A 26,975-nucleotide genomic window follows, 5' to 3' on the forward strand; every position below is an offset into this window, starting at 1 on the left:
ACAAGACGAAAGTCTTTCTCTGGTCTGCAGCATTCCCTTAACAATTGTGTGTATTGAGCCGTACTGTGTGTTGTACCCATTCTGCAATCTGTTAATAAAATGTGCAATCAATCAATGCTATAGTGTACAGCACATACAGTACAACAACAGCACATACATCTTGGTGGACCAGTTGGACTCGGGATACATTTTTATCCATAGCCAATTGGTAGTCAGAGAGAGAGCGAGAGCGAAAGGAACCCAATTCCCTGTGAAAAATAGAGAATGTTTTGCCCTACTGTTGAATGGCTCCTCGCAGTGAATTGGCACAATTCTTGGTATGTCAGACAGACAATCTGTGGCCTAGGGAAAGGGTTGTTTGGCCCCATTTATCAGTACTGTCAAATAGGCCTATTTGTAATGCAGGTGGACAGCAACCCATCATGAGGTTTTTCACCCTCCGTTCGGATCTGCAGTCTGGTCCATCTGATCAGAGAGTATCAGAATCAGAAAGGTCTTTATTGCCATGTAGTTTTCACACACACACACAAGGAATTTGCTTTGGTCGTGTTCGGTGCGACATTGGCGGACAGACGGATAATACAATAAAGAGGTGGAGTAAGATCAAATGAAATATGAACTAAGTTAAGCACAATATAATATAATTATGAAATAAAATATAGGCCAGGGCTGTACAACTGTAAATAAAGAGGTTGAATAATATTAAATGGGATATAAACTAAATTAAATGTAGCACAATATAATATACTAAAAATAAAATATAGGCCAGGGCTGTGCAATTGGGCAGTTATCTGCAAAGAGTACGAGTCAGTGAAGTATGAACAGGTATTTTTGGTCCTTTATGCAAGTATTTAGTCCAGTGGGGGTGTGTTAATGTAACACATTTGGGGGAGGGGGGGGGGTGTCAGTGAGGATCCCGAGTCTTGTTGATGAGGCTCAGGAAGAAACTGTTCTTGTGGTGTGAGGTTTTGGCCCTGATGGACCGCAGCCTCCTGCCAGAGGGGAGTGACTCAAACAGGTAGTGGGTTAGTCACCGCTGCCGCTGCCTCTACCTCTACCTCTCACCGGCCCTGGCCATTTTCACCTCAAGAAAGGGTTGTTATTTAGATTTAAATTACATTAATTTGTTCTCTCCCTTGTGTTTGTCACAAGTGACAAATCTACATGGCTAACATGAGCAGACATTGCCTAAAGCTGTTATTGAGTATGCCTCCAGAACATCAGTAGATTTATCCCATTAGCCATCCCTCTCTTGCATTAGCCTCCCTCCCTCCCTCCCTCCCTCCCTCCCTATCTCTCCCCTGTTCTGTTCTGTTTTAGTACATCATGGTCAGACTGAGCTGAACAGACGAGAGTTCCTTTTGGCTGAAAGCCAGTGACACTGAGTTAATTAAGGCTATCTTAGCCATTGGTTCATGTAATTCAATTTGTATTCGTATGACATGCCCGTTGTGCCCCTTGTACACTGACTTAAGGAGGGTTTTATTTGAGAAGGTTCAATTTGTAAATCCGGATTTGTTTTGGCAGTCTTGAGAGTTGTATGTTGAGTTGTTTTTTTGTGGAGGAGACTTTCAGTTTTGCAGGATTTTTGGAGAAAGCATGGCACTTGAGACAAAACACATTATATCCCATATCATTTGATATGATCCCTCTTGTTTCTTTGAAGTACATTGTTTACAGCTTGTTATTATGTTTTATTTAGTTTTCTCTCTTTTGTGGCCATCTTGGTCTATATGATCACTTATTGTTTGTGTTATGTCATATGGGCTGGGCAAGGGCATACATCTGTATGTAAGACACAAAAATAAAAAGAATCAATCAATCATATTCCACCTGTGTGTGTGTGTATAGGTGTCCACTGCCTTATACTTTGGTGTTGATTTGCCTTACCTATCACAGACTTCGTTTAAAAAAAATATATATAATACAGGATCTAGTTAGTAGTTACTTACTTACGCCTTTTACCCCGTTTGGGGCATAGGCCGTCAACAAGGGTTCTCCAAGCATCCCGATCCTGAGCCAACCTCTCCAGCTGGCCCCAGGTGTGTCCCATCTTCTTGGCATCATCTTCCAGGTCTCTGCGCCAGGTGTTTTGTGGTCGAAACACCTGGTTAGTAGTTAGTGTTGGTATATTAGTGAGTCCTCCTCTGCAGTAGTGAGGCTAAGTAGGCTAATGTTGAGAATGGGAAGCGAGCCAAATGCGTCTATCTAGAGGGTCAGAGGGTGGATGGCAGTGGTGAACGGAGAGCAAATGGAGTTGAAACCTCTTCAGGCTCTCTCTCTCATCCTAAGTGAGATTCAATAACGAGGTAGCCGTGCTCTGCATGACCGCAGCGGCTGCGGTTATCAACCTGACCAACATGTCCACCGTGGCAGGTCACTGAGGAGAGTTATCAACCTGACCAACATGTCCACCGTGGCAGGTCACTGAGGCGAGTTATCAACCTGACCAACATGTCCACCAGGTCACTGAGGAGAGTTATCAACCTGACCAACATGTCCACCGTGGCAGGTCACTGAGGAGAGTTATCAACCTGACCAACATGTCCACCGTGGCAGGTCACTGAGGAGAGTTATAAACCTGACCAACATGTCCACCAGGTCACTGAGGAGAGTTATCAACCTGACCAACATGTCCACCGTGGCAGGTCACTGAGGAGAGTTATAAACCTGACCAACATGTCCACCGTGGCAGGTCACTGAGGAGAGTTATCAACCTGACCAACATGTCCACCAGGTCACTGAGGAGAGTTATCAACCTGACCAACATGTCCACCAGGTCACTGAGGAGAGTTATAAACCTGACCAACAACATGTCCACCGTGGCAGGTCACTGAGGAGAGTTATCAACCTGACCAACATGTCCACCGTGGCAGGTCACTGAGGCGAGTTATAAACCTGACCAGCATGTCCACCAGGTCACTGAGGAGAGTTATAAACCTGACCAACATGTCCACCGTGGCAGGTCACTGAGGAGAGTTATAAACCTGACCAACATGTCCACCGTGGCAGGTCACTGAGGAGAGTTATAAACCTGACCAACATGTCCACCGTGGCAGGTCACTGAGGAGAGTTATAAACCTGACCAACATGTCCACCAGGTCACTGAGGAGAGTTATAAACCTGACCAACATGTCCACCGTGGCAGGTCACTGAGGAGAGTTATAAACCTGACCAACATGTCCACCGTGGCAGGTCACTGAGGAGAGTTATAAACCTGACCAACATGTCCACCGTGGCAGGTCACTGAGGAGAGTTATAAACCTGACCAACATGTCCACCGTGGCAGGTCACTGAGGAGAGTTATAAACCTGACCAACATGTCCACCAGGTCACTGAGGAGAGTTATAAACCTGACCAACATGTCCACCGTGGCAGGTCACTGAGGAGAGTTATCAACCTGACCAACAACATGTCCACCGTGGCAGGTCACTGAGGAGAGTTATAAACCTGACCAACATGTCCACCAGGTCACTGAGGCGAGTTATAAACCTGACCAACATGTCCACCGTGGCAGGTCACTGAGGAGAGTTATCAACCTGACCAACAACATGTCCACCGTGGCAGGTCACTGAGGAGAGTTATCAACCTGACCAACATGTCCACCAGGTCACTGAGGAGAGTTATAAACCTGACCAACAACATGTCCACCGTGGCAGGTCACTGAGGAGAGTTATCAACCTGACCAACATGTCCACCAGGTCACTGAGGAGAGTTATCAACCTGACCAACATGTCCACCGTGGCAGGTCACTGAGGAGAGTTATCAACCTGACCAACAACATGTCCACCGTGGCAGGTCACTGAGGAGAGTTATAAACCTGACCAACATGTCCACCAGGTCACTGAGGAGAGTTATAAACCTGACCAACATGTCCACCGTGGCAGGTCACTGAGGAGAGTTATCAACCTGACCAACATGTCCACCGTGGCAGGTCACTGAGGAGAGTTATCAACCTGACCAACATGTCCACCGTGGCAGGTCACTGAGGAGAGTTATCAACCTGACCAACATGTCCACCGTGGCAGGTCACTGAGGAGAGTTATAAACCTGACCAACATGTCCACCGTGGCAGGTCACTGAGGAGAGTTATAAACCTGACCAACATGTCCACCGTGGCAGGTCACTGAGGAGAGTTATCAACCTGACCAACATGTCCACCGTGGCAGGTCACTGAGGAGAGTGGTCGGTAAACTCACCACAGAGAGGGCCGAGCCACGATCTACAAGTCGTGGAATGAATGAATGAATGAATGAATGAATGATCATTACATTTATATAGCGCTTTTCTAGACACTCAAAGCGCTCCCCACAATGTAGGGTGGAAATGGCCTCCTTCACCACCCCTGGTAGCACCCAACCTTGGGCTACGCAGGCTCAATGGCTGCCATACACTGGCACCAGGCACACGTCACACTACTACACAATGGCTGAACGGCTCAGGAGACAAGGATTGATATCAGCCAATTAAGGGGAAGGGATGATTAGGTGGCCTTGATGTCAGATACCTGATTGGGAATTTGGCCAGGAATGTCGGGGAACCCCCTACTCTTTGCGACTGCCCACCTAGGCACAGCCACACCAGGCCACGCTCTCTACCTCCCAGGCTCCAGAACACACTCCTTGGACAGAACCTTCCTACACACTGCTGTCCGTATATGGAATAGCCTTCCAGAGCACGTTATTCGATCCATTGTAGACGATGGTCTTCAGGCCTCCAATGCAGAATTCATAGACGCCCCCCTGACCACTCCCCTCGTTGACTGTTGAGCTGCAGTGAACCATATGATTGGCTAAGTGGATATAACTGTATTTTCTAACTTGGCTATTGTTCACAATTGCAACCACAAAACAAAAAATTTAGCGTGACCACTCTTGATTAGGCCTAACAAAAAAATGTGTTTGGTTCCTGTTGGTTGTCAGTTAAGGCCATGGGTAGGTAGGGAATTTATTAAATTCTTTTCCACGGCGACTATGGATAGGGAATTTCTTTGTTTGTGAAATACTTGCTTTTTATATATTCTCATTATTGACATGGAATGCACTTTTTGACTAAGATTTAACTAAACTTTATTGCACAAAAAAGATTTATTAATTTTTTTTACTTTCTATATATATATTTTTTTGTATTACTCATAAAATAAATTGGGTCGCACCTAAATAGGCAGGGTCGGTCGGCAACCGGAACCAAACTATTAACAATCTTCTCATTATGACTAGAGTTGTTCCGATACCGATACTGGTATCGGAAAAGCCGCCGATACTGGCTAAAATGCTGGTATCGGTATCGGCGAGTACCCTCTAATGCTGCGCTCCGATACCATATGACGTAATTTATCAACAACACTGTGGTCTGTTGAGTAAGCATTATAAAACAAACGTGTGCTTAATCGATTAAAGTGTCAATGCCATTTGTCATTTTAACAGCAGATACTTTCTTAAATGTCATCGTCCCGACAGAGCGGTGTTGACGGCGAGCTCATGGGTTCGCTTGGTGGCTGGTGTTATTAGCATTGAACGGCTAACCGAAAGCTAGCTTTAACATTACCTTGGCTAAAGTTGGGGCTATTCATATAATCCAGCAATAATGGCTGCAGACCTGCAAGCAAAGTACAGCAAGTTGGCAAAGGAGTATTCCAAGTTAAATCACAATGTCACCAGTAACGTTACAGTCTTCTATGGTCTTCCCATATACCGGTAGCTCATGCTAGCTAACGGTAACGTTGTCATTGCACAATTGCACGTCGCGTACACAATTAATGACATGTTGCGGACAGCCATATCGGCGACAATGTTTAGCTTTTAGTGCCAAATGATAAGAGTCTGAGGCGGAGTCTCAAAAGAGAATGTTGAATATTTATTGTGCAAAAATCAAAACAGATCCGACTGCTACTGAACGGAGCCTTGTAGACAGACTGAGTAGGGTATATCTGCAGAGCCAGTGGGTAGCGAGTGCAGCAACGTATAATGTCCGTGTGGATCATTGGAGTAGGGTATATCTGCAGTGCTGAAGCCCCATACTCATTGATTAATGATACTAATACAAATCTATACAATCACCTGTTGTTGAATAAATACCATTACTTTCTAGTTATGACTAAAAAACAGTATATATAAAACAGTATTTGTTAAAAAAAAAAAAAAAATATTATATTTATAAAAAATTTATATAATATCGTTTTTTTTTTTTTTATGTATGCACTGGTATCGGATAAGTATCGGTATCGGCCGATACCCAAAGCTTAGGTATCGGAATCGGATCGGAAAGGAAAAAATGGTATCGGAACATCTCTAATTATGACCCAGTGCAGGGTTCGCACAAGGTCCTTGAAGTGCTTAAAGTGCTTGATAAAAAAAAAAGTCAAAGGTCAAGGCCTGGATTTCCTTAAACGGCCCATTTTTAACAAAGTGCTTAAAAAGTCCTTGAAATTCATATCAACCATTCACATTGAATGTTTTGTTCATCCACGATCAAATTGCTCTCAATCAAGAAATCGTTTTTTTGGTCTGTTTTAATAAAATCCGACGAGTCGCTGTCTCGCACGCTCTCAACTGCTTTTCCTCATTTCTTCACGTGTGATGCTGTAGCTTGCTCTAGCTGGCAGAAGATGCTAAAAAAAACAGCATTTAAAGGAAAACTCCAACATTTTGGGAAATTAGCTTATTTGGCATCTACCCAAACAAGAAGATACAGTACATAACCTTTTTCTTCTCTGTGCATGCAGTAGGAGTAGGAAGACGCGCACCGTTAGCCTAGCTTAGCGTCAGTCACTGGAAGTAGGTTCCTCCATTAGCCTAGTTCCCAACGTCTTCCTACTCCTACTGCATGCACAGAGAAGAAAAATGTATGTATCTTCTTTTCTAACTCCAGGGTAGATGGCAAATAAGCTAATTTCTAGGGCTGACCTTCGAAGCTTTTTTTGGCAATCGAAGCTTTGGGGCCGACGCCGAGCTTCGATTTTAATTCGAAGCTTCGATTTTTTTTTTTAATACAAAAAATCCCTTTTTTTTTTTTTTTTTTTTCTTATGTTGTGGGACTTGTACAGCACTTTCATAAACGTTGTTGTTTTTAAATGTGCTCTATAAATAAAGTGGGTTGGATTAATTAATTAAGTTGCCCCTTTCGTGACTGAGCCAACAAGGTTTCACTCGGCTGTGTGATTTAATTCAAGGTGGATCGCTGTTGTCGTTTGAACAACTTCAGATTTCATGGGAACTACCAATCCCCCAAATCAAGAATGTTTAAGATGAATGAAGTAAGATTTTGATTATTTGAAATATGGCCTGTGTAGACTAAACTATGCACAGAATTATGTCAGTCTACAAGGTCCGGATTCTACATGGTCCGGCAATGTAGACCTTGTAGACTCCACTACAGACCAATTATCAGTGAATGTTCATGCATTTTTAAGAAGGGCAACTTCCACAAAAAAACAAAGAACTCACCAAAACATCTCAGTAGCACCTTATCTAAATTTTATTTCCTATTGTTTATTCATCCCAGTATCTTTTTTTCTTATGTGTGGAATTCTACAAGGCATGTAGGTGTATATGTATTTGAGGATGATATCCTTCAAACAGGCAATAGTAGGCCTGCCACGATAACAAATTTTGCTGGGCGATTAATTGCCCCCGAAAATATCGCGATAAGCGATATTATTGCGACCGGTTAGAGAATTTTTTTTTGAGAAATTTATTTCCCAAAACTTTTATTTTGAAGCCCACCGCTCCGTCTTTTCCGGTGTTTTAGACTTTTATTTTGAAGCCCACCGACCGGACCGGAAGTATTGTTGTTATTATCCTAGCTTGCTGATGCTGCTGGTGGACTGGGGCCAGCTAACGTTAGCTTGCTGATGCTACTACTACTTCGACATGCTGCTAATGGGCTGGGGCCAGCTAACGTTAGGTTGCTGATGCTGCTGGTAGATCGACATGCTGCTAGTGGACTGGGGCCAGCTAACGTTAGCTTGCTGATGCTACTAGTAGATCGACATGAGCTAATGATAAAACAAATGTTGAGATTGTTGGTGAACAACTAACTTTAAGTTAGTTTTAACGTTAGCTACTAACGTTAAAACGCTAACGTTACACTACAAATAACGCTACTTGGTTAAAAGGAGCAACACTATTGAGAAATGTAGTTAAGCTATGTGGTGTTGCCCCACGGAGCTCCTGTGCTGTGCTCTCTGCTCTGTAGTAAAGCCAGCGGCCCGCCTCCCAACACGGACAGTGACTGACAAGGGGCACTGGTTCCGCCTCATTAAAACAAACGCGCAAATAGCAATTAATCGCGCCCGTCAAAATCATTGCATTAATTTTAATTATCGCGGCAATTAATCGATTTATTGCTTATCGCGGCAGGCCTAGGCAATAGTGTTGATATAATTTGGGCAGTGCTGAGCTGGGTTACTTTCCTCCAGTGTATTTGTCCCCCGGCCCCACCCAATGGCCCCATGCGCGCGCGCGCGCGCACACACACACACACCAGCGTTTCCGTTAGCCGGTAATTACCGGTATTTGACCGGCAAAATCTGTTGAAGTCCGACATATTTAATCTCTCCGGTCTTAATGTCCGGTGAAAATAATTCCCTGAGTCTAAGCACAATTTGATTATTTGAATTGTATTAAAATAGGCTAAAATTAAATAGCCTATGCGATGAACGAAACAATCATTACATTTGTTTCATCGTTGCTTCTAATAATGACAACGACGTTGTCAGCGAGAGCTTAGTGCTGGGTGTGCGAACTTTTGTGAAGCTGCAGAGCCGGAGCAGCAGCAGCACAATGCAGTACTCCAGCAGTACTCCAATTCAGCCATTTTCAATTCAATGTTGGGTGGGGGGGCGCTGCTGTGCGGTCCCCAGAAAAGAGCCAATAACGGCTGAATCTGCTGCTCTGCATCGACATACTCTCACAAATAAGTCATTGGGAGGTGGAGAGAGAGAGAGAGTCGTCACGCAAACCCACGATAATGTTGCCGTCTCTCTCTGCCAAATTTCTCAGTTCTTCGCTTGATATAATTAATACAAATGTCCAATATAACGGAATTCGTTAGCTCATAAAAATGTGATTATAACAGACTGTTGTTTATTAATGTCGGGCGACTGCCCACAGACACCTATTTGATTTAAAGTCGGCAGCAGCACGAGTCTCGGGACTTATTTTATTTGGAATATAATGACTTTATACGCAAAAGTAGCCTAGTTTTAAGTAAAAATATTATAAATCTACATGCCTTGATGATGTCATTATTTTGTTTTGTTGTCATTCTTTTGCCTATCAATTGTTTTTAAGCTCAATAAACTCTGACCGGAATTTCTTTCATTTGACCGGTAGATTGAAATCTACCGGACACTGAGGCCGGCAAAAAAAAATTCTAACGGAAACCCTGACACACACACACACACACACACACACACACACACACACACACACACACACACACACACACACACACACACACACACACACACACACACACACACACACACACACACACACACACACACACACACACACACACACACACACACACACACACACACACACACACACACACACACACACACACACACACACACACACACACACACACACACACACACACACACACACACACACACACACACACACACACACACACACACACACACACACACACACACACACACACACACACACACACACACACACACACACACACACACACACACACACACACACACACACACACACACACACACACACACACACACACACACACACACACACACACACACACACACACACACACACACACACACACACACACACACACACACACACACACACACACACACACACACACACACACACACACACACACACACACACACACACACACACACACACACACACACACACACACACACACACACACACACACACACACACACACACACACACACACACACACACACACACACACACACACACACACACACACACACACACACACACACACACACACACACACACACACACACACACACACACACACACACACACACACACACATTTACATTTAGTCATTTAGCTGACGCTTTTATCCAAAGCGACTTACAAGTTCTGTACGACAAGACAGCAAGAAGGGTACAACTCTATCAGCTGAGTAACAATGTTTATCAAAGTGTTGCGTGTTACAGTGTAGGTTAGTTTATTAGGAAAAGTGCATGACAGTAAGGTTAGTCACGGTTAGATTTTTTTTTTTTTTTTTAATCATTTCAGATAATGGTTGAAGAAGTCAGTCTTTAGTCAAATCAAATCAAATTTATTTATAAGGCCCGACAACACACGTTAATGTCCCCATGGGCCGTACAGGTCTTCTTTAAACAAGTCAAGAAGAAAACATAACAATAAGTCAAGAACAGAACAAGAACACCATAAGGTCCAAACATTTTTAGATAAATGCAAAAAATTAAAATAAAAAATGTGTGTGGAGGAGAGAAACCTTAGAAGGGCCATTCAAGGGGGGGATCTCCCTTCTTAGATGTTGGTGATAGTAGTGTTGCAGACGGACAGTTGGTAAGCATGCACTCATGTGTGTAGTGAAACACAGATGAGTGCATGCCTGGGTTCGAAATTAACGGGGGCTCGGGGCAAAATGCCCTTGAAAATGGACAAAATGCCCCCGAATATCAGTTAAGGGGGGCAGAAAATGCCCCCGACAGTTTACTAATTATATATATAATTATATATATGATCTAGAGTGCGAGCATTTCCCTTGTATTTGGCCCTAATAATATGTGTGTGTGCGCCACCCGGAAAAATCATTTACTCGAGACGAGTGACGATTACAAAACAGCTCCGCTGTTATAATAGTCCCACATTACACAAGGCGCATAAACGTCCAATCACAGTAGCGCCCGAAAACAAAGTCACGGTACCGGCTTAGGCAAGTTATACATTCAGAATCAGACAACGCAAAAAAATCAGCCAGCCATGAAGCCCATTCATTTTTATTTTGAGCAAAAGAGAGACGAGGAGAAAGAGAGGAATCCGGCTGACATGGCTTTTGAAGTGATATTCGCACATGTTTTTGCGGGTCCAGTCCCCACGGTATGTTGACAGAATTCGCAAAACACCTTATCGACTGAAGCATAAAAGTCATTAGGATACTGCTCTGCTCTGAATTTAGGGCTTAGTGGGGAATTTCTTCCGACGTTAACGTTAACGACGCACCGAAGCAGCTAGACCATTTCTCCGTGTTGTGTGTAACACGCAGCGGTCCCCGCCTCCTCCCTCCTTGCAACAAACGTTCCACCCAAAAACGGAATTTCTATTTCATAATGAATTAAATAATTGTATAAAGAATTTTCAATGTTCTGTCATCTAATAATATATTCCATTACCTTTCCTATCTGTATCAAAGTCAAAATGTTGGTATCATAACAACACTACAACATACAAAAGCAGCTTGACAACCGATATCCTTTGCGTTTGATTGATTGAAAACTTTATTAACAGATTGCAGAATGGGTACAATACAGTACAGCTCAATACACACAAGTTAAGGGGATGCAGACCAGAGAAAGACTTTCGTCTTGTTTACATCAGGGTCCCCCATTTTCAATTCATAGTGTGCACACGCACAGTATAATAATGCATGAGATAAATAGTTAATAAACTCTGTTACTTGAACAATTTTCACTGTGCTCCTAAATTTCTTTGTGTGCTCCTAAATTTTTATTTAGATTTTATTTATTAACATTTTATTTAGGAGCACATGTGCTCCTTGGGAAAAAGGTTAGCGTAGAGCCCTATATATGGAGACATTAACATTACATTATCAAACATAGGGACGAAGACTGTAAAAAAAAGTGTCAACAATGTTTTATAATCCTTATGTTAATTTTCATCATAAAAATTCAGTGCCCCCGAAATACAAAAAAAAGCCCCCGAAAATCAATTAAGGGGGGCAAAAAAAGCCCTTGAAAAAAAATGTTAATTTCTAACCCTGGTGCATGCAATAGCAACTGAACATTTTGAAAGATTAAAGATAAAGCAAATAGCGATAGCAACTGAACATTTTGAAAGATTAAAGATAGAGCTGATAGCGGATCTATTTGAGGCACAGGGGCGGCGCAAAGAGGGTCACGTCCTCCCCGTCTTAGTCACGGGACATTCAACACTCCGGTCATTGCTCAGGGACAGCCGGAGACAGGGAGATAGGGGGCGGCGCAGAGAGGGTCGCGAACTCCCCGACATCATCACGGGACGTCCGGCACTCCGGTCACCACTACGAGACCTCCGGAGACAGGGGGGCACGCAGAGGGGGTCGCAACCTCCCGGCCTTCATCACGGGATGTCCGACACTCCGGTCAGCACTCCAGGACAGCAAGTCATAGGGGGACAGGGAGACGGGACAGGCGTTAAGACAGCTCATGTGATTGTAGTGGGCGGACATAGCAATAGATACAAGTGGTAAGCATATATGTGAATGGAGTAGATATATGAAGTAAGCATATTATGTGAATAGAATAGAAGTACTTAACCCAGCAATGAAACCGCGTTGACTGTTAATCTGTTAACAGTCTGTTAATGCTGTTAATCAGTTGACAGGACCACGGACAGACGACGGTAAATAACTGATCCAAGGCCTCGGAGGTGCATGTAGAGCAGTCACTACAATATAGTCGACGGCGAAATATTGGACGGGATTCAGCTGTCCTAACTGGGATGGGTAGTTCTCACACACACACACACACACACACACACACACACAAATCGAAGTAATTCTTTTTTTTTTTTTTTTTTTTTTTTAACTTCGATTTTCTTTTTAATGTTCGAAGCTTGTGCCATCGAACGAAGCTTCGAAGTATTTAAGACAGCCCTACTAATTTCCCAAAATGTTGGAGTTTTCCTTTTTAAAAGTGAATTGTATCCTTCGAGTGACATACTTGAAAATAAAAAATAGTGCTTGGAAAAGTACTTGGCTGCCGGCTATTATCCTCATCCTTAGCAGCTGACGCCATCACTGTAAACGGTGGGAGTCGCTCACCTTGTTTGCAGGGCTATAACTATTTAAATATTATAGCTATATGCAATACTATGGCCCATTTGACACCGGGTATCTATTGTTCAAGATATGAAAAAGGAATATTTTTTCCATCCATACATTGTCGTTTTTTTTTTATTATTATCTTTTTTCCCCCTCCTTTTTCCTCCGATTTTCTCCCATCCCAATGTTAGTCGTTATGCCAATTCCCAATCCCCTTCCTGGTCGCTGCGCACTTACCCCCCACAGTCGGTCTGGGAGAGTGGAGGCTACCACGTGCTTCCTCCGACACACGTCCAGCCAATCAACAGCTTCTTTTCACCTGGCAGCGCGGATTCTCACTGAGAGGGCGTAGCGTGTGGAAGGATCACACTATCCCACTTAGATCCTATCCGCGCTTAGCAGGCGCCCCGACCGAACTGTAGGAGTCGCTGTTTACAACGACCCGGACCCACCCCGCCAGCTTCTCCCACCCTCTAATACTGCCAATTGTATTAGTGTGAACGGCCAGCCAAGCTGGTGACAACCCCGGAGCTGTGAGCTGGATTCGAACAGGCGAATGCTCCGCTCCGGGGTTGGTGACGAACGCAATCTCCGTTACGCCACCTGACCGCCTCATACATTGTCGTTTTATACCGTGGTGAATAAGTATAGTTTTAGAGTGATTTGATTTGATTTTATTAGGGATCCCCATTAGCTGGTGCGATAGCAACCAGCTATTCTTCCTGGGGTCCACACACAAAAAAACATACAAAAACAATCACTATTGCAAAAAACAAAATTATTAAAAGTCAGTACACACAATGCATAATGAACCTACTGTAACAATTAATATAGCTAAAATTACATTAGTGTAAAACAAAAACAAAAAATTACTTTAGTGTTAAAAACAATTTAAGATTATTTTTAAAAGTGAATCTACTGTAAATGCAGCAGAGGTTCCGAGGCAGGCCATTCCACAGAGTTAATGCTCTAGAAATAAAAGATCTCCCCAAAGCGCTGGTTCTAGGACCTGGCAATTCAAGCTGCCCACTACTGGAACCTCTAGTGTAATGCTCATGCACAGTATTACTAAAAACAATCTGATTATGTATAAAAACAGGAGTTTTACTGCTCATGACCAACTTGAACAGCACAAGTATATTAAAAGACAATCTATTTTCAACGTTAAGCCAAGAGAGGCGGGCATGCAGCCCAGTACCAACCGTGCTGCCCTGTTCTGGACCACCTGGAGCTTCCTGAGGTCCCCACTGGCAGCAGATGACCACATCGCAGAGCAATAGTCAAGATGACATAAAACTAAGGAGAATTCCAGGAACGCTAGTAATAGGCTGCGACACATTATACTTAATCCAGGGGTAGGCAACCCTAGGCACGCGTGCCTGCATAGGCACGCGGGGGCATTTGCATAGGCACAGGGGGCAGCATTAAAAAAAAAAAAAAAAAAATGAAAATTATATATATATATTTTTTTTTTTTTTTTGCTTTGAAATATTATAGTGAAATATTTTGCACTGTTGTCGCATTTATCTTATTGAAATCCTCCCACAGGTTCTTTTTACTACCACATATTTAATTGAGACCCTTTATTTGTTTATTATTTCAATTTAGCTGGAAATACATTGCTACATCATTCAGTAACATTTGCAGAGCCTTATAACAAAAACATTATTATGGTCACCATTGTGACCAGTGGGATTAATCAACACATTTTATTATTTATTTTTCTATTTCATTGAACATTGCACATGTTAAAAGCCATTTTTTTACTCAAAATGTGAGTATTACCAAGTCAACTTGTGTTCTTAAAACAATGACAATAAACATAGTTTTATTAGGTTGAAATAATGTGGTTGTGTACTTATTTTTCTGTTAACTTATTATGGATTGAAAACTGAAAACATTAATGCACAGTAACTGAACAAAATATTTTTAAGTTCTGGTAACTTATTATTATATTATTTTTTACAGTGTAGTCTTGCAATCAATCAAAACTTATTTACACGATATACCTCACATTCACCCTCCATTCACATCCTGGTGTTCTCCATTAGGCCTGTAGGTGGAGCTATGACAGCACACGTACAGTACACACACCGATGGTGTGTGATGTGTCCAAAAATGAATGGGCAAATGTGAGTGAAATGGTCGCACTGTATGCAGCTGTTTGTCTGCATTGCATTCCCCCCCCCCCCCAACTCAGATTTAGGGTTGATACAACCATCATAATAATATTGTTAATAATAACAATAACAATAATGATGTAATAATGTAAAAATTATCATTAAAAAGACCTGATTATGAGAAGAAAAAAAATTACGATGCATGGAATATTGTTGAGGCACACTAGTTACAACTATATTTCAAACAGGCACTCCATATCAAAAAGGTTGCTGACCCCTGACTTAATCCATTGGCATTTCGTCCCTATACACGCTACAATAAAAAATTCAAATGCATATGATCTGTATATTATGTTCCATCATGCATGCAGGAAAGGGGGGGTGGGTCGTTTATGATTAATTGATTGTCAATAACGGCATTCGTTCGTTCGGCGGTATCAGACCGTTGCGATCTCAGACAGAGTGCCACACATTCCCACAGCACAGCAGGATGAATTATGAATGGAGATGGCGAATAAAAGAAATGATCATAATAACAAGTATACTCGTTGTTGGCAGAATTCGATTGGCGGGCTATAACGAGTTAACTCGTTGTTGGCGGCCATTGTGTTAAAAGTCCTTGAATTTAATTTGGCTGTGGGAACCCTGCCAGCGTGAACCAGGTGGCAGCCTGTCAGGCCTGTTCTTTTCAAAGCCCCTTCATCAAGTAAGGCGGTGTCAAGTGTGTTTACTTTGGTGCTGCTTACAAAGGTTATGATGCAGTTGGAATGGAGCCAGACTTCCTTTTCCCTCCTTTTCTATTGTTTTATGCAGCCATAATAACCCGTAATCATACCTTTCCATGTAACCTCAACCCAAGCCACAGCCTTCATTCTGCTAGTCGGGGTGCCGAGCAGCAGGCTGAGCCACCTCCACACTTGTCAGCAGGGACCGAAACTAGAGAGCGCCACCCGCCATTTGCGTTCAGTTTTTACGTTTGGCGCCTCCCACTGAGACGTATGAGCGCCGTGTGGCGCTCAATCAAATAGTCATGTGAAAACCGAAAATCATGATCCAATTCTTTAGCGGAGTTCTCACTCCTGTCTCAGCACAGACATGAAGCGCGCACCGCGCACTGCTGCTACCCCCTCCCCACCTGTTTCTGTATGCCTGCATGTAAACAGAGGCTATTGCCTCCGAGTCACCGTGACGTTAGTTAGCACTGCTGCTCCTACCCCTGTATGCCTGCATGTAAACAGAGGCTATTGCCTCACCGTGACGTTAGTCTAGTCAGTGTGGGACCTTCGTGAGATAACGTTAGCTACTGTTACAAAATGACCCAGTCAACTATTTACTTCGTTTAATACATGAGGCATTGTGTAACGTTATCCAGCCGGCTAGCTACGGATAGCTCCCGACATCAACAAATCCTCCAGCAATAGTCCAGTGCATAATACCTCCGTTGGCTAGGTAACTAGTCACTACGAAATGTCGCAGTAAACTAAATAGTTCACTGAGGCGTTGTCCCAACGCCATCCAGCAGTAGCTACAAAAAGCTCCTGGCATCAATGTCCTACAACAACAACATGCGTATTCGAGTCCCTGGTTTACATCGCATGCGTGAGGGCTGCTGACTAGGGTCCAGGTGCAGCGCCGGAGAATTCTTTTGCATGCTGAATGTAGCGTTTAGGGTCCAGCTGCACCCCCGGAGAATCCTTGCTGGAGCTGGAGGCCACTCGAGTATACACACAGACAGTGGAGCTGTTTGCAGACAGCGAGGTGGCGATGTCTCGCAGATAACACAATCACAAGTATGATTATATAATATATATATTTTATTAAAAAAATAATTTTTATATAAAATAATAATAAAAACAAATTTTATCAAAAAAAAGTTGGCAGGTAAGAAATATGGTTGGCGGGTAGATTCTTCCCATCTACCCGCCACTGGCCGGTGAGTCAAAAAGTTAATTTCGCTCCCTGCTTGTCAGGCCTTTCGGAACCGGAAGAAACAAGAAAAGAAAAACAATTTCACTGCTGCAGCTTATTGTTTTGAATGACGTCGCACATCGACATGAGATCTGTATTTCTCATTGTTCTTGATCTTGGGACATTTATTATTTTTCTTGGAGCAACTCTTAAATTAAACCATGTCCTTTCTTTTGAAGATGGAAAAGGATATCGGTCCATTTGCATCTAACTGACTTAACCCTTTCACTACCACACTACAGAAGGTTAACCTTTCACTACCACGCTACAGACGGTTAATCTTTCACTACCACACTACAGAAGGTTAACCTTTCACTACCACACTACAGAAGGTTAACCTTTCACTACCACGCTACAGAAGGTTAACCTTTCACTACCACGCTACAGAAGGTTAACCTTTCACTAGGGATGCCCCGATCGATCGGCCACCGATCGTTATCGGCCGATACTCAGTATAAATATGCAATCTGTGAATTCCGATAATTAGTCATATTCGCCGATAGCGGAAACCGATCAAGCGAAGCTCTCACTCGCTGTCTGTCTCAGACACACACGACCTGCAAACTGCCGCTGCTCCTCCTCCCTAGCTCCGCCCGCCCCCGTGTAGAGTTTGTAAACAAAGAGGTGCGGCTCCTCTGCTCGAGTCTGTAGTGCACTGCATTCGACCTGCGCTAACGTTAGCTACCTAGCTATCGTTACTGTTTAAACAAAATTACCCAGTCAACTATTCACGTTTAGTAGGCATTGTCTAACGGTATTTAGCCGGCTAGCTACCGATAGCTCCTGATATCAACAAATGATCCAGAAAGTCTAGTAGTTCATGTTCATACCTCAGTTAGCTTGCGTTAGCTGACGTTCGTTTACTGTTCAAAACGAAATGTCCCATTGAACTAAAGTTCTGTCTTAACGTCATCTAGCCGGCTAGCAGTAGCTACAGATAGCTCTTGATATCAATGTCTTATAACATTGATTTAATGCGTATTCGAGCTGAGGGCTTGCTGAATGTGAAATGACCAAAGCACTTAACGTTACCAATGGGGTCCCGCTGCAGCGCCGGAGAATCCTTTTTGGAGCTGGGCTACTAGAGTACACACAGACAGTGGAGCTGTTTGCAGATAGTGAGCATTTTGACTTGTTGCGTGGTGGCGATGTCTCGCAGTCGCAGATAATACAAGTACAAGTCTAATTATATAATATATATATTTTATAAAAAAAAAAAAAAAAAAAAAAAACGTTTTATATAAAATAATTTTTAATTTCTTTTTAATCAAAAACAATCGGTATCGGATCGGTATCGGCCGATATGGCTCACGACGATCGGTGATAGGTATCGGTGGCAAAAAACGTGATCGGGGCATCCCTACCTTTCACTACCACGCTACAGAAGGTTAACCTTTCACTACCACACTACAGAAGGTTAACCTTTCACTACCACACTACAGAAGGTTAACCTTTCACTATACCAAACGGTTAACCCTTTCACTACCACACTACAGAAGGTTAACCTTTCACTACCACACTACAGAAGGTTAACCTTTCACTACCATGCTACAGACGGTTAATCTTTCACTACCACACTACAGAAGGTTAACCGTCTGTAGTGTGGTAGTGAAAGGGTTAACCTGTAGTGTGGTTGTGAAAGGGTTGACCTTTTGTCGTGTGGCAGTGAAAGGGTTAAACTGCTGTATCGTCGCAGTGAAAGGGTTAACGGTTTGGTAGTGTGGTAGTGAAAGGGTTAAGCCTAACTCTCTGTGCTGCTCATCATAAGCACATCCTACCGTCATCATCACCCTGTAGGCCTGCATGTTGTCTGCAACGATTCTAATGCATCCGGTCTCTCTCCCTCTCCTCCCTCTCCCTCTCCCTCTCTCTCTCTCTCTCTCTCTCTCTCACCCTTTCTCCCTCTCAGCTGGTGGGGCTGTGTGTGCTGTGCGTGGGGGTGTACGCGGAGGTGGAGAGGCAGAAGAACCGGACCCTGGAGGGCGTGTTCCTGGCTCCTGCCGTGGTTCTCATCCTGCTGGGTCTGGTGATGTTCACCGTGTCTGTGGTGGGCATGGTGGGCTCTCTCCGAGACAACAAGACCTTGCTGCACATGGTGAGGGATGGAGGAGGATGTGTTTCTGACTGTGTGTGTGACAGTGATGTGTTATGCCTGATGTGTTTACGTTGGGTCCCTTTTTTACATGGGGATCTTCCAATGCTTGTATATAGGACAGGGCTGGCCTGCCCCCTCTTATGCCTTGTCCACCACACCTACACGGGTATTTCGTCCACACAATGCATTGCACACTGCGTTGTAGGTCACTGAAACCAGACCTTTTTTGAAAACTCCTTCCAGGAGTCCCCTGAAGTGTGAATGGGTGAAACCGGAGCTTATGGAAAACACTAACATCATAATAATAATAATAATAATAATAATTTCATTACATTTTATATAGCGCCTTTTTTTTATTTTTTTTATCCACTTTTTCTCCCATTTTCTATATTTTCTCCCATCCGAATTTTCGTATCGTCCAATTCAACCCTCCCCTGTCACGAACGCTGTTTCTTGCCTCCCACAAGCCGGCTGCAATGTGGACTAAGTCATACATAGCACAAGTCCCCTCCGGTACTTGAGGTAACAGCAGTCGCATCTTTTCACCTGCGCAGCTCGATCTCTCAGTGGCGAGGAGTAACGCGTGGGAGGCTCACGCTGCCCCCGACACTTCCTGATTCTACTGCGCAGGCGCACCAACCGACCTGTAGGAGTCGCTGTCCACAACGCCCGATCCCCACCCATCAGTTTCCCACCCCCTAATACGGCCAATGTGTATTAGTATGGACGACCAGCTAAACTGAAAGCAAATGTGGAGCGCTGGGCTCGAACAGGCGAGCCCAGCGTCTCCAGATGTCATGGCGAGCGCCTTGCCCACTACGCCACGTAGCCGCCCTTATATAGCGATTTTCTAGACACTCAAAGCGCTCCCCACAACGTAGGGTGGAAATTGCCTTCTTTACCACCACTTCATGACTAATGGCCCTGTTCACACACAGTATTGTCTCTGAAATCAGGACCATGGAGAGCTCTCCGCAGTCCAAGTCATGTGAACCTTTTTTGCGTTGTTGTGAGGACTGAGATTTTCTGTAAATAGTTTTGGACACATTCACTTAGTTTGACAGTTATTGAGAGTAAATTAATTTGAATATGTCCACCAGTGATGTCATTGAATCCGTGTGTTGTGTTAATAACCGCTCAATGAAATGATAAGGTAGCGGTCCCTGTAAGACCATGTATTGATATCTCTTCATCTACATAATTTCATGGAGGTGTCGTCTGACGTCACTGTGGTCCGCCCGCGAGGTCCACCCGTATAGGGATTTATCATTGGGAAAATGAATTATCGGCTATTGTAACAATTCTGCCTCATGAACATTGGCAAGCTTTCCATTTTTGCACAAAATGAGTTCCCTTCTATCACTAACATTATTGTTTAAGCATTTTTGGTTGACATTCTTTTTACGATTTAATTGCGAATATTTTCATGTTGAGCTATAGATTGTGGATGAATATGCACAGAAAGGTACACCATTCAAATGTCCATGCTTTATTTGTTTTAAACGAGACGATTTAGAAATGGGCAATGGGGAAATACGTTGCCATTTTGCGAGGTGGACCGGCCGGAAACAGCAATGACGTAACCACCACACCTCCCTATTAACACAACACAAGGATTCAATGTCCCTGATGACATCACTGGTGGCCATATTCAACCTCCCAGGCTCCAGAACACACTCCTTGGACAGAACCTTCCTACACACTGCTGTCCGTATATGGAATAGCCTTCCAGAGCACGTTATTAGATCCATCGTAGACAATGGTCTTCAGGCCTCCAATGCAGAATTCATAGACGCCCCCTGACCACTCCCCTCGTTGACTGTTGAGCTGCAGTGAACCATATGATTGGCTAAGTGGATATATATGCACTTACGCGTGGTGCGCCACCGTGGCGCCCCATAACTGTATTTTCTAACTTGGCTATTGTTCACAATTGCAACCAAAAACAAAAAATTTAGCGTGACCACTCTTGATTGGTCTGGTGGCCATATTCAATCTCGTTTACTGCAATAAAAACGATTGGAATGAGGTGAACAAACAAATGTTATCTTATTAGATTAAAAAAGAGGATGTATATCTAATTTGAATTGCAGATGTTAACAAAGTCTTCCATTGGAGACATAATTTGCAGTTGAAAAAAGTGTATAAAAAGCAATGTATCGCAATATCATGCTATTACAATATGGTAACTCTAGTATTGTGACTCCAGTAGTATGATAATATTGTATTGTGGGGCCCTATTCGCGCCTATGTTTTATATACGACTTAACCCTTTCACTACCACACTACAGAAGGTTAACCTTTCACTACCACACTACAGACGGTTAACCTTTCACTACCACACTACAGACGGTTAACCTTTCACTACCACACTACAGACGGTTAACCTTTCACTACCACACTACAGAAGGTTAACCTTTCACTACCACACTACAGAATGTTAACCTTTCACTACCACACTACCAAAGGGTTAACCCTTTCACTGCCACACTACAGAAGGTTAACCTTTCACTACCACACTACAGAAGGTTAACCCTTCACTGCCACACTACAGAAGGTTAACCTTTCACTACCACACTACAGACGGTTAACCTTTCACTACCACACTACAGACGGGTTAACCCTTTCACTACCACACTACAGAAGGTTAACCCTTTCACTACCACACTACAGAAGGTTAACCTTTCACTACCACACTACAGAAGGTTAACCTTTCACTACCACACTACAGAAGGTTAACCTTTCACTACCACACTACAGAAGGTTAACCTTTCACTACCACACTACAGACGGTTAACCTTCTGTAGTGTGGTAGTGAAAGTGTTAACCTTCTGTAGTGTGGTTGTGAAAGGGTTAACCCTTTGTTGTATGCAGTGAAAGTGTTAACCTTTTGTATTGTCGCAGTGAAAGGGTTAACCCTTCTGTAGTGTGGTAGTGAAAGGGTTAACCCTTTGGTAGTGTGGTAGTGAAAGGGTTAACCTTCTGTAGTGTGGTAGTGAACGGGTTAACCCTTTGGTAGTGTGGTAGTGAAATGGTTAACCCTTTATTGTATGCAGTGAAAGCGTTAACCTTTTGTATTGTCGCAGTGAAAGGGTTAACCCTTCTGTAGTGTGGTAGTGAAAGGGTTAACCATTTGGTAGTGTGGTAGTGAAAGGGTTAACCTTCTGTAGTGTGGTAGTGAAAGGGTTAACCCTTTGGTAGTGTGGTAGTGAAAGGGTTAACCCTTTATTGTATGCAGTGAAAGCGTTAACCTTTTGTATTGTCGCAGTGAAAGGGTTAACCCTTCTGTAGTGTGGTAGTGAAAGGGTTAACCCTTTGGTAGTGTGGTTGTGAAAGGGTTAACCTTCTGTAGTGTGGTAGTGAAAGGGTTAACCCTTTGGTAGTGTGGTAGTGAAAGGGTAACCTTCTGTAGTGTGGTAGTGAAAGGGTTAACCCTTTATTGTATGCAGTGAAAGCGTTAACCTTTTGTATTGTCGCAGTGAAAGGGTTAACCCTTCTGTAGTGTGGTAGTGAAAGGGTTAACCCTTTGGTAGTGTGGTTGTGAAAGGGTTAACCTTCTGTAGTGTGGTAGTGAAAGGGTTAACCTTCTGTAGTGTGGTAGTGAAAGGGTTAACCCTTTGGTAGTGTGGTAGTGAAAGGGTTAACCCTTTATTGTATGCAGTGAAAGCGGTAACCTTTTGTATTGTCGCAGTGAAAGGGTTAACCTTCTGTAGTGTGGTAGTGAAAGGGTTAACCTTCTGTAGTGTGGTAGTGAAAGGGTTAACCCTTTGGTAGTGTGGTAGTGAAAGGGTTAACCTTCTGTAGTGTGTTAGTGAAAGGGTTAACCCTTTGGTAGTGTGGTAGTGAAAGGGTTATAGTAAATGACCGATTTTGAACACTGCTGGACTGGTGCGCGCTGGATTACTTTGATCTTGAATGTTGTATCGTTCCTGCTCTGGCTGCAGCCTGGAGGAGCAGCTCGGCTCATCATACGTTTGTTTGTTTGTTTGTTTGCTTGCTTTTTTCCTAGAAGATGATAAGCACATCATGTCTGTCATCACAATAATATTCCTCAATACTTTTATTTTATTTTATAAGCACTAGAGTTGAAGAGCTCCTCCTCAACCATTACATTTATTTGCATGACAGTAATGTGGGGAAAAAAATAGTTGTACCAATTTGTGTTGATTTTAAATCAACTAATTGATTATCTAACAAAGTGCTCTTATGGTTATTCAGCGAATAATTTCTTTAGTTGAAGACACTAGTATCCGATATCAAGTCGATACCGAGCTGAAAGTAGGATTTCCTTAATACCTAAATACAATTATAATTAAGCTTAAGACCCATTACAGCATTATCATATCGGACAGTAAATCAAAGCGACTTGATTTCCTGTGTTTTCTTGTACCTTAAGTATTAGTACTTTGTATCCAATACTTAAAAGTGTAGGAGTCAGCGGTGTATCGCTAGTCTTCTTAACGTTTTTCATGGTTCATGTTCATGGCTGTATGTATATTATGTGTCTTCCTAATAGGATCCTCTCCTCTTGAATGAATGAATACGTTTATTTTTGAACATGTATTCTCCATATTCCTCCAAACAAATCACAGTATCTAGCTCCGTCAAACAGAACAATCATAATAAAAAAAGAATAATAATTATAAACAAAAAGTCAAGAGCAATGTATTTAGTTAGTTGACATGACCCGTCTCTCTCTCTAGTTCCTGTGTGTCGTGCTCCTTCTCCAGGCCGCTGCCCTCATCCTCTCCTCTCTCTCCGTCTCTCTCTCTAGTTCCTGTGTGTCCTGTGTGTGCTGCTCCTTCTCCAGGCCGCTGCCCTCATCCTCTCCTCTCTCTCCGTCTCTCTCTCTAGTTCCTGTGTGTCCTGTGTGTGCTGCTCCTTCTCCAGGCCGCTGCCCTCATCCTCTCCTCTCTCTCCGTCTCTCTCTCTAGTTCCTGTGTGTCCTGTGTGTGCTGCTCCTTCTCCAGGCCGCTGCCCTCATCCTCTCCTCTCTCTCCGTCTCTCTCTAGTTCCTGTGTGTCCTGTGTGTGCTGCTGCTTCTCCAGGCCGCCGCCCTCATCGTGGCACTCATCTTTGAGAAGAAGGTCAGTCCCTTTGCCACATGTTGACACGTCCCACTACTGTCCCTCTCTGCGTAGCATCTGTCTGTCTGTCTGTCTGTCTGTCTGTCTGTCTGTCTGTCTGTCTGTCTGTCTGTCTGTCTGTCTGTCTGTCTGTCTGTCTGTCTGTCTGTCTGTCTGTCTGTCTGTCTGTCTGTGTCTCTCTCTCTCTCTCTCTCTCTCTCTCTCTCTCTCTCTCTCTCTCTGCTGTATGACACCTTAGTCATCACTCTGTCTGTCTATCTATGTCTGTGTTTGTCTGTATCTACCGTACTTTTCGCACTATAAGCCGCACCTGACTATAAGCCGCAGCAGCTAAATTGAATGATGTGTACATATATAAGCCGCACTGGACTATAAGCCGCATGTGTTTTAATGTTTAATTACCATATGTAAGGAGTGGAGCCTGCAGCTTAATTTGACTCAACACGGGAAACCTCACCCGGCCCGGACACGGAAAGGATTGACAGATTGATTGCTCTTTCTCGATTCTGTGGGTGGTGGTGCATGGCCTCTTATATTGAGCTTTAAGTTCCCACCTCTACAGAGAATAACTCCCACCTCTACAGAGAATGACTCCCACCTCTACAGAGAATGACATTGGGACACAATACTGTCGGACAAATAACAAGAATTAACTCATTTACAAGTTGTATTAAGTTTAGCAAATAAGGATAAATAACATTTCAATGCAGTAAAAAAAGCAATATTTCGATTTTCGGGTTTTGTCCACATATAAGCCGCACCGTTATATAAGCCGCAGGGTCGAAAAATGGGGAAAAAAGCCGCGGCTTATAGTCCGAAAAGTACGGTATGTATCCATCTATCTCTGTCTGTCTATGGAGAGTCTCTGAATCTCTCTCTCTCCCTCCATCTAGACATCTGCCTTGTTTCAGAAAAGTATACGAGAGGGAATTAAACACTATTACGATGATCTGGACTTCAAAAACATCTTGGACTATGTACAGCAGAAGGTAGGAGGATGTTCTCTATATATAACAGACATTTGTGTGTGTGTGTGTGTGTTTCACTCTAATGGACATTTGAAGATTTATGATGAAAATTATTATACACAAGGTCCAATCCCTCCCATTTAGTCTTCTCATATAAGAAGATGGTCTCATGTAGGGCTGAGCGATATGGAAGATATTAATATCACAATAATAAAATCAATATACTGTATGTCACAGCATCTTTGCAAAATCACTTATTGAATAATGTAATTGATCATCGCATTGAAATGCATGGTAATGTAAAGTGTGACACCAGACCAAGAATCTAAATCATTTTCAAATGAAGTGCCCTCAAATATATCAGATCTCATGGTTAAGATATGCTTATCATTCATTTAGACAACAGACGTTGTGAACCGTGATATCATAGTTCCATCATTCATTTAGACGACAGACGTTGTGTACCGTGATATCATAGTTCCATCATTCATTTAGACAACAGACGTTGTGAACCGCGATATCATAGTTCCATCATTCATTTAGACAACAGACGTTGTGAACCGTGATATCATAGTTCCATCATTCATTTAAATGGCAGGAGTTTCATCACGGTATGATCCAACAGAAAGACAATAAGGGACGGGGCACAGTGGTTAACAGTGTCTCCTCAGAGCAAGAAGGTCCTGGGTTTGAACCCCGGTGGGAGGCCTTTCTGTGCTTGTTCTCCCCGTTTTCTTTTTACGGGTACTCCGGTTTGCTCCCACACCAAAAGACATGCATGGGAAAATGTTGATTAATGTGCATATTCCCTGGGTAAAATAAGAAATAAACTTCAATTCCTGGGAATGCAATTGAGGGTGGCCCTCATTTTCAATGATGCCAAGATTCTATTAGGTGGCAATAAATAAATTTAAACTATAAAATACAGACACAATACATATAACATTAGCCTTAGCACAGTTACAAATTGAGGCAGGGAGGTTTGTAAATAATTGATTTAAATTGTTCATAATTTTAGTGTGTGTTGAATATCATTCTAAGAAGCTGGGGAAGACAAAATGCTGACTTTCCAAATTCAGACCATGCATAAGCATAAGCCAGTAATTTTGAGCGAGACAGGGTCCATAGTTCCAAATCAGTATCGTTGCGATATAAGGTAATTTCCCAGCAATGACCTTAAAGATAAACGGACCATAGAGTACCATATCTATCACCACATCTGAGAGCAGGATGATAGTCTGTGTCTAGGGTTTAACAGTGCTTTCAAGGTTGTGAAAATGCTTGGAATTGGAATTGTATTAACTGATGTTGCTGTGCTACAACCTAAATTATAGTTATTGTTACGGAACATTATTTAGATTGTCTGTTTCATATATACGGTATGTACATACACAGTCGATTGATATTATACTAATTTTGAGTATATGTCTTAAACATTTTATGTGACGGACCCCTAAGGTGCTTGAATTCGACTCTGGAAAAGTCTAGGAACTATGTAGAAGTGTACATCTATCTACTGTCATCTTTATCTGTAATTGCTTTAATGCCTTGTACTGTATGTAAAGCACTTTGAGCTGAATCCTGTGTATGACAGGTACTATAGAAATAAAGAGTATTATTATCATTATGAGTGGAAGGAGCAGCATTTCTATAAATTACTTCTCCATAATCCAACACTGATGAGAAAACTCCTTCAACA

The 26,975-nt window shown here is 42.9% G+C and overlaps 1 protein-coding gene across 1 annotated transcript in view; it reads left to right on the forward strand.

The window, feature by feature from the left end:
- The window catches only part of LOC311223110 (tetraspanin-15), a 59,008-nt gene that overhangs the window by 839 nt on the left and 31,194 nt on the right, over positions 1 to 26,975 (forward strand). Inside the window, exons 2-4 of the mRNA XM_084307857.1 lie at positions 19,036 to 19,221; positions 24,234 to 24,308; positions 25,202 to 25,297. Of these exons, the coding sequence (XP_084163983.1) occupies positions 19,036 to 19,221; positions 24,234 to 24,308; positions 25,202 to 25,297 (357 nt within the window). The remainder of the gene's footprint in view (positions 1 to 19,035; positions 19,222 to 24,233; positions 24,309 to 25,201; positions 25,298 to 26,975) is intronic.

Source organism: Notolepis coatsorum (assembly GCF_963971535.1).
Source record: "Notolepis coatsorum genome assembly, chromosome: 2".
Lineage (NCBI taxonomy): Eukaryota > Metazoa > Chordata > Actinopteri > Aulopiformes > Paralepididae > Notolepis > Notolepis coatsorum.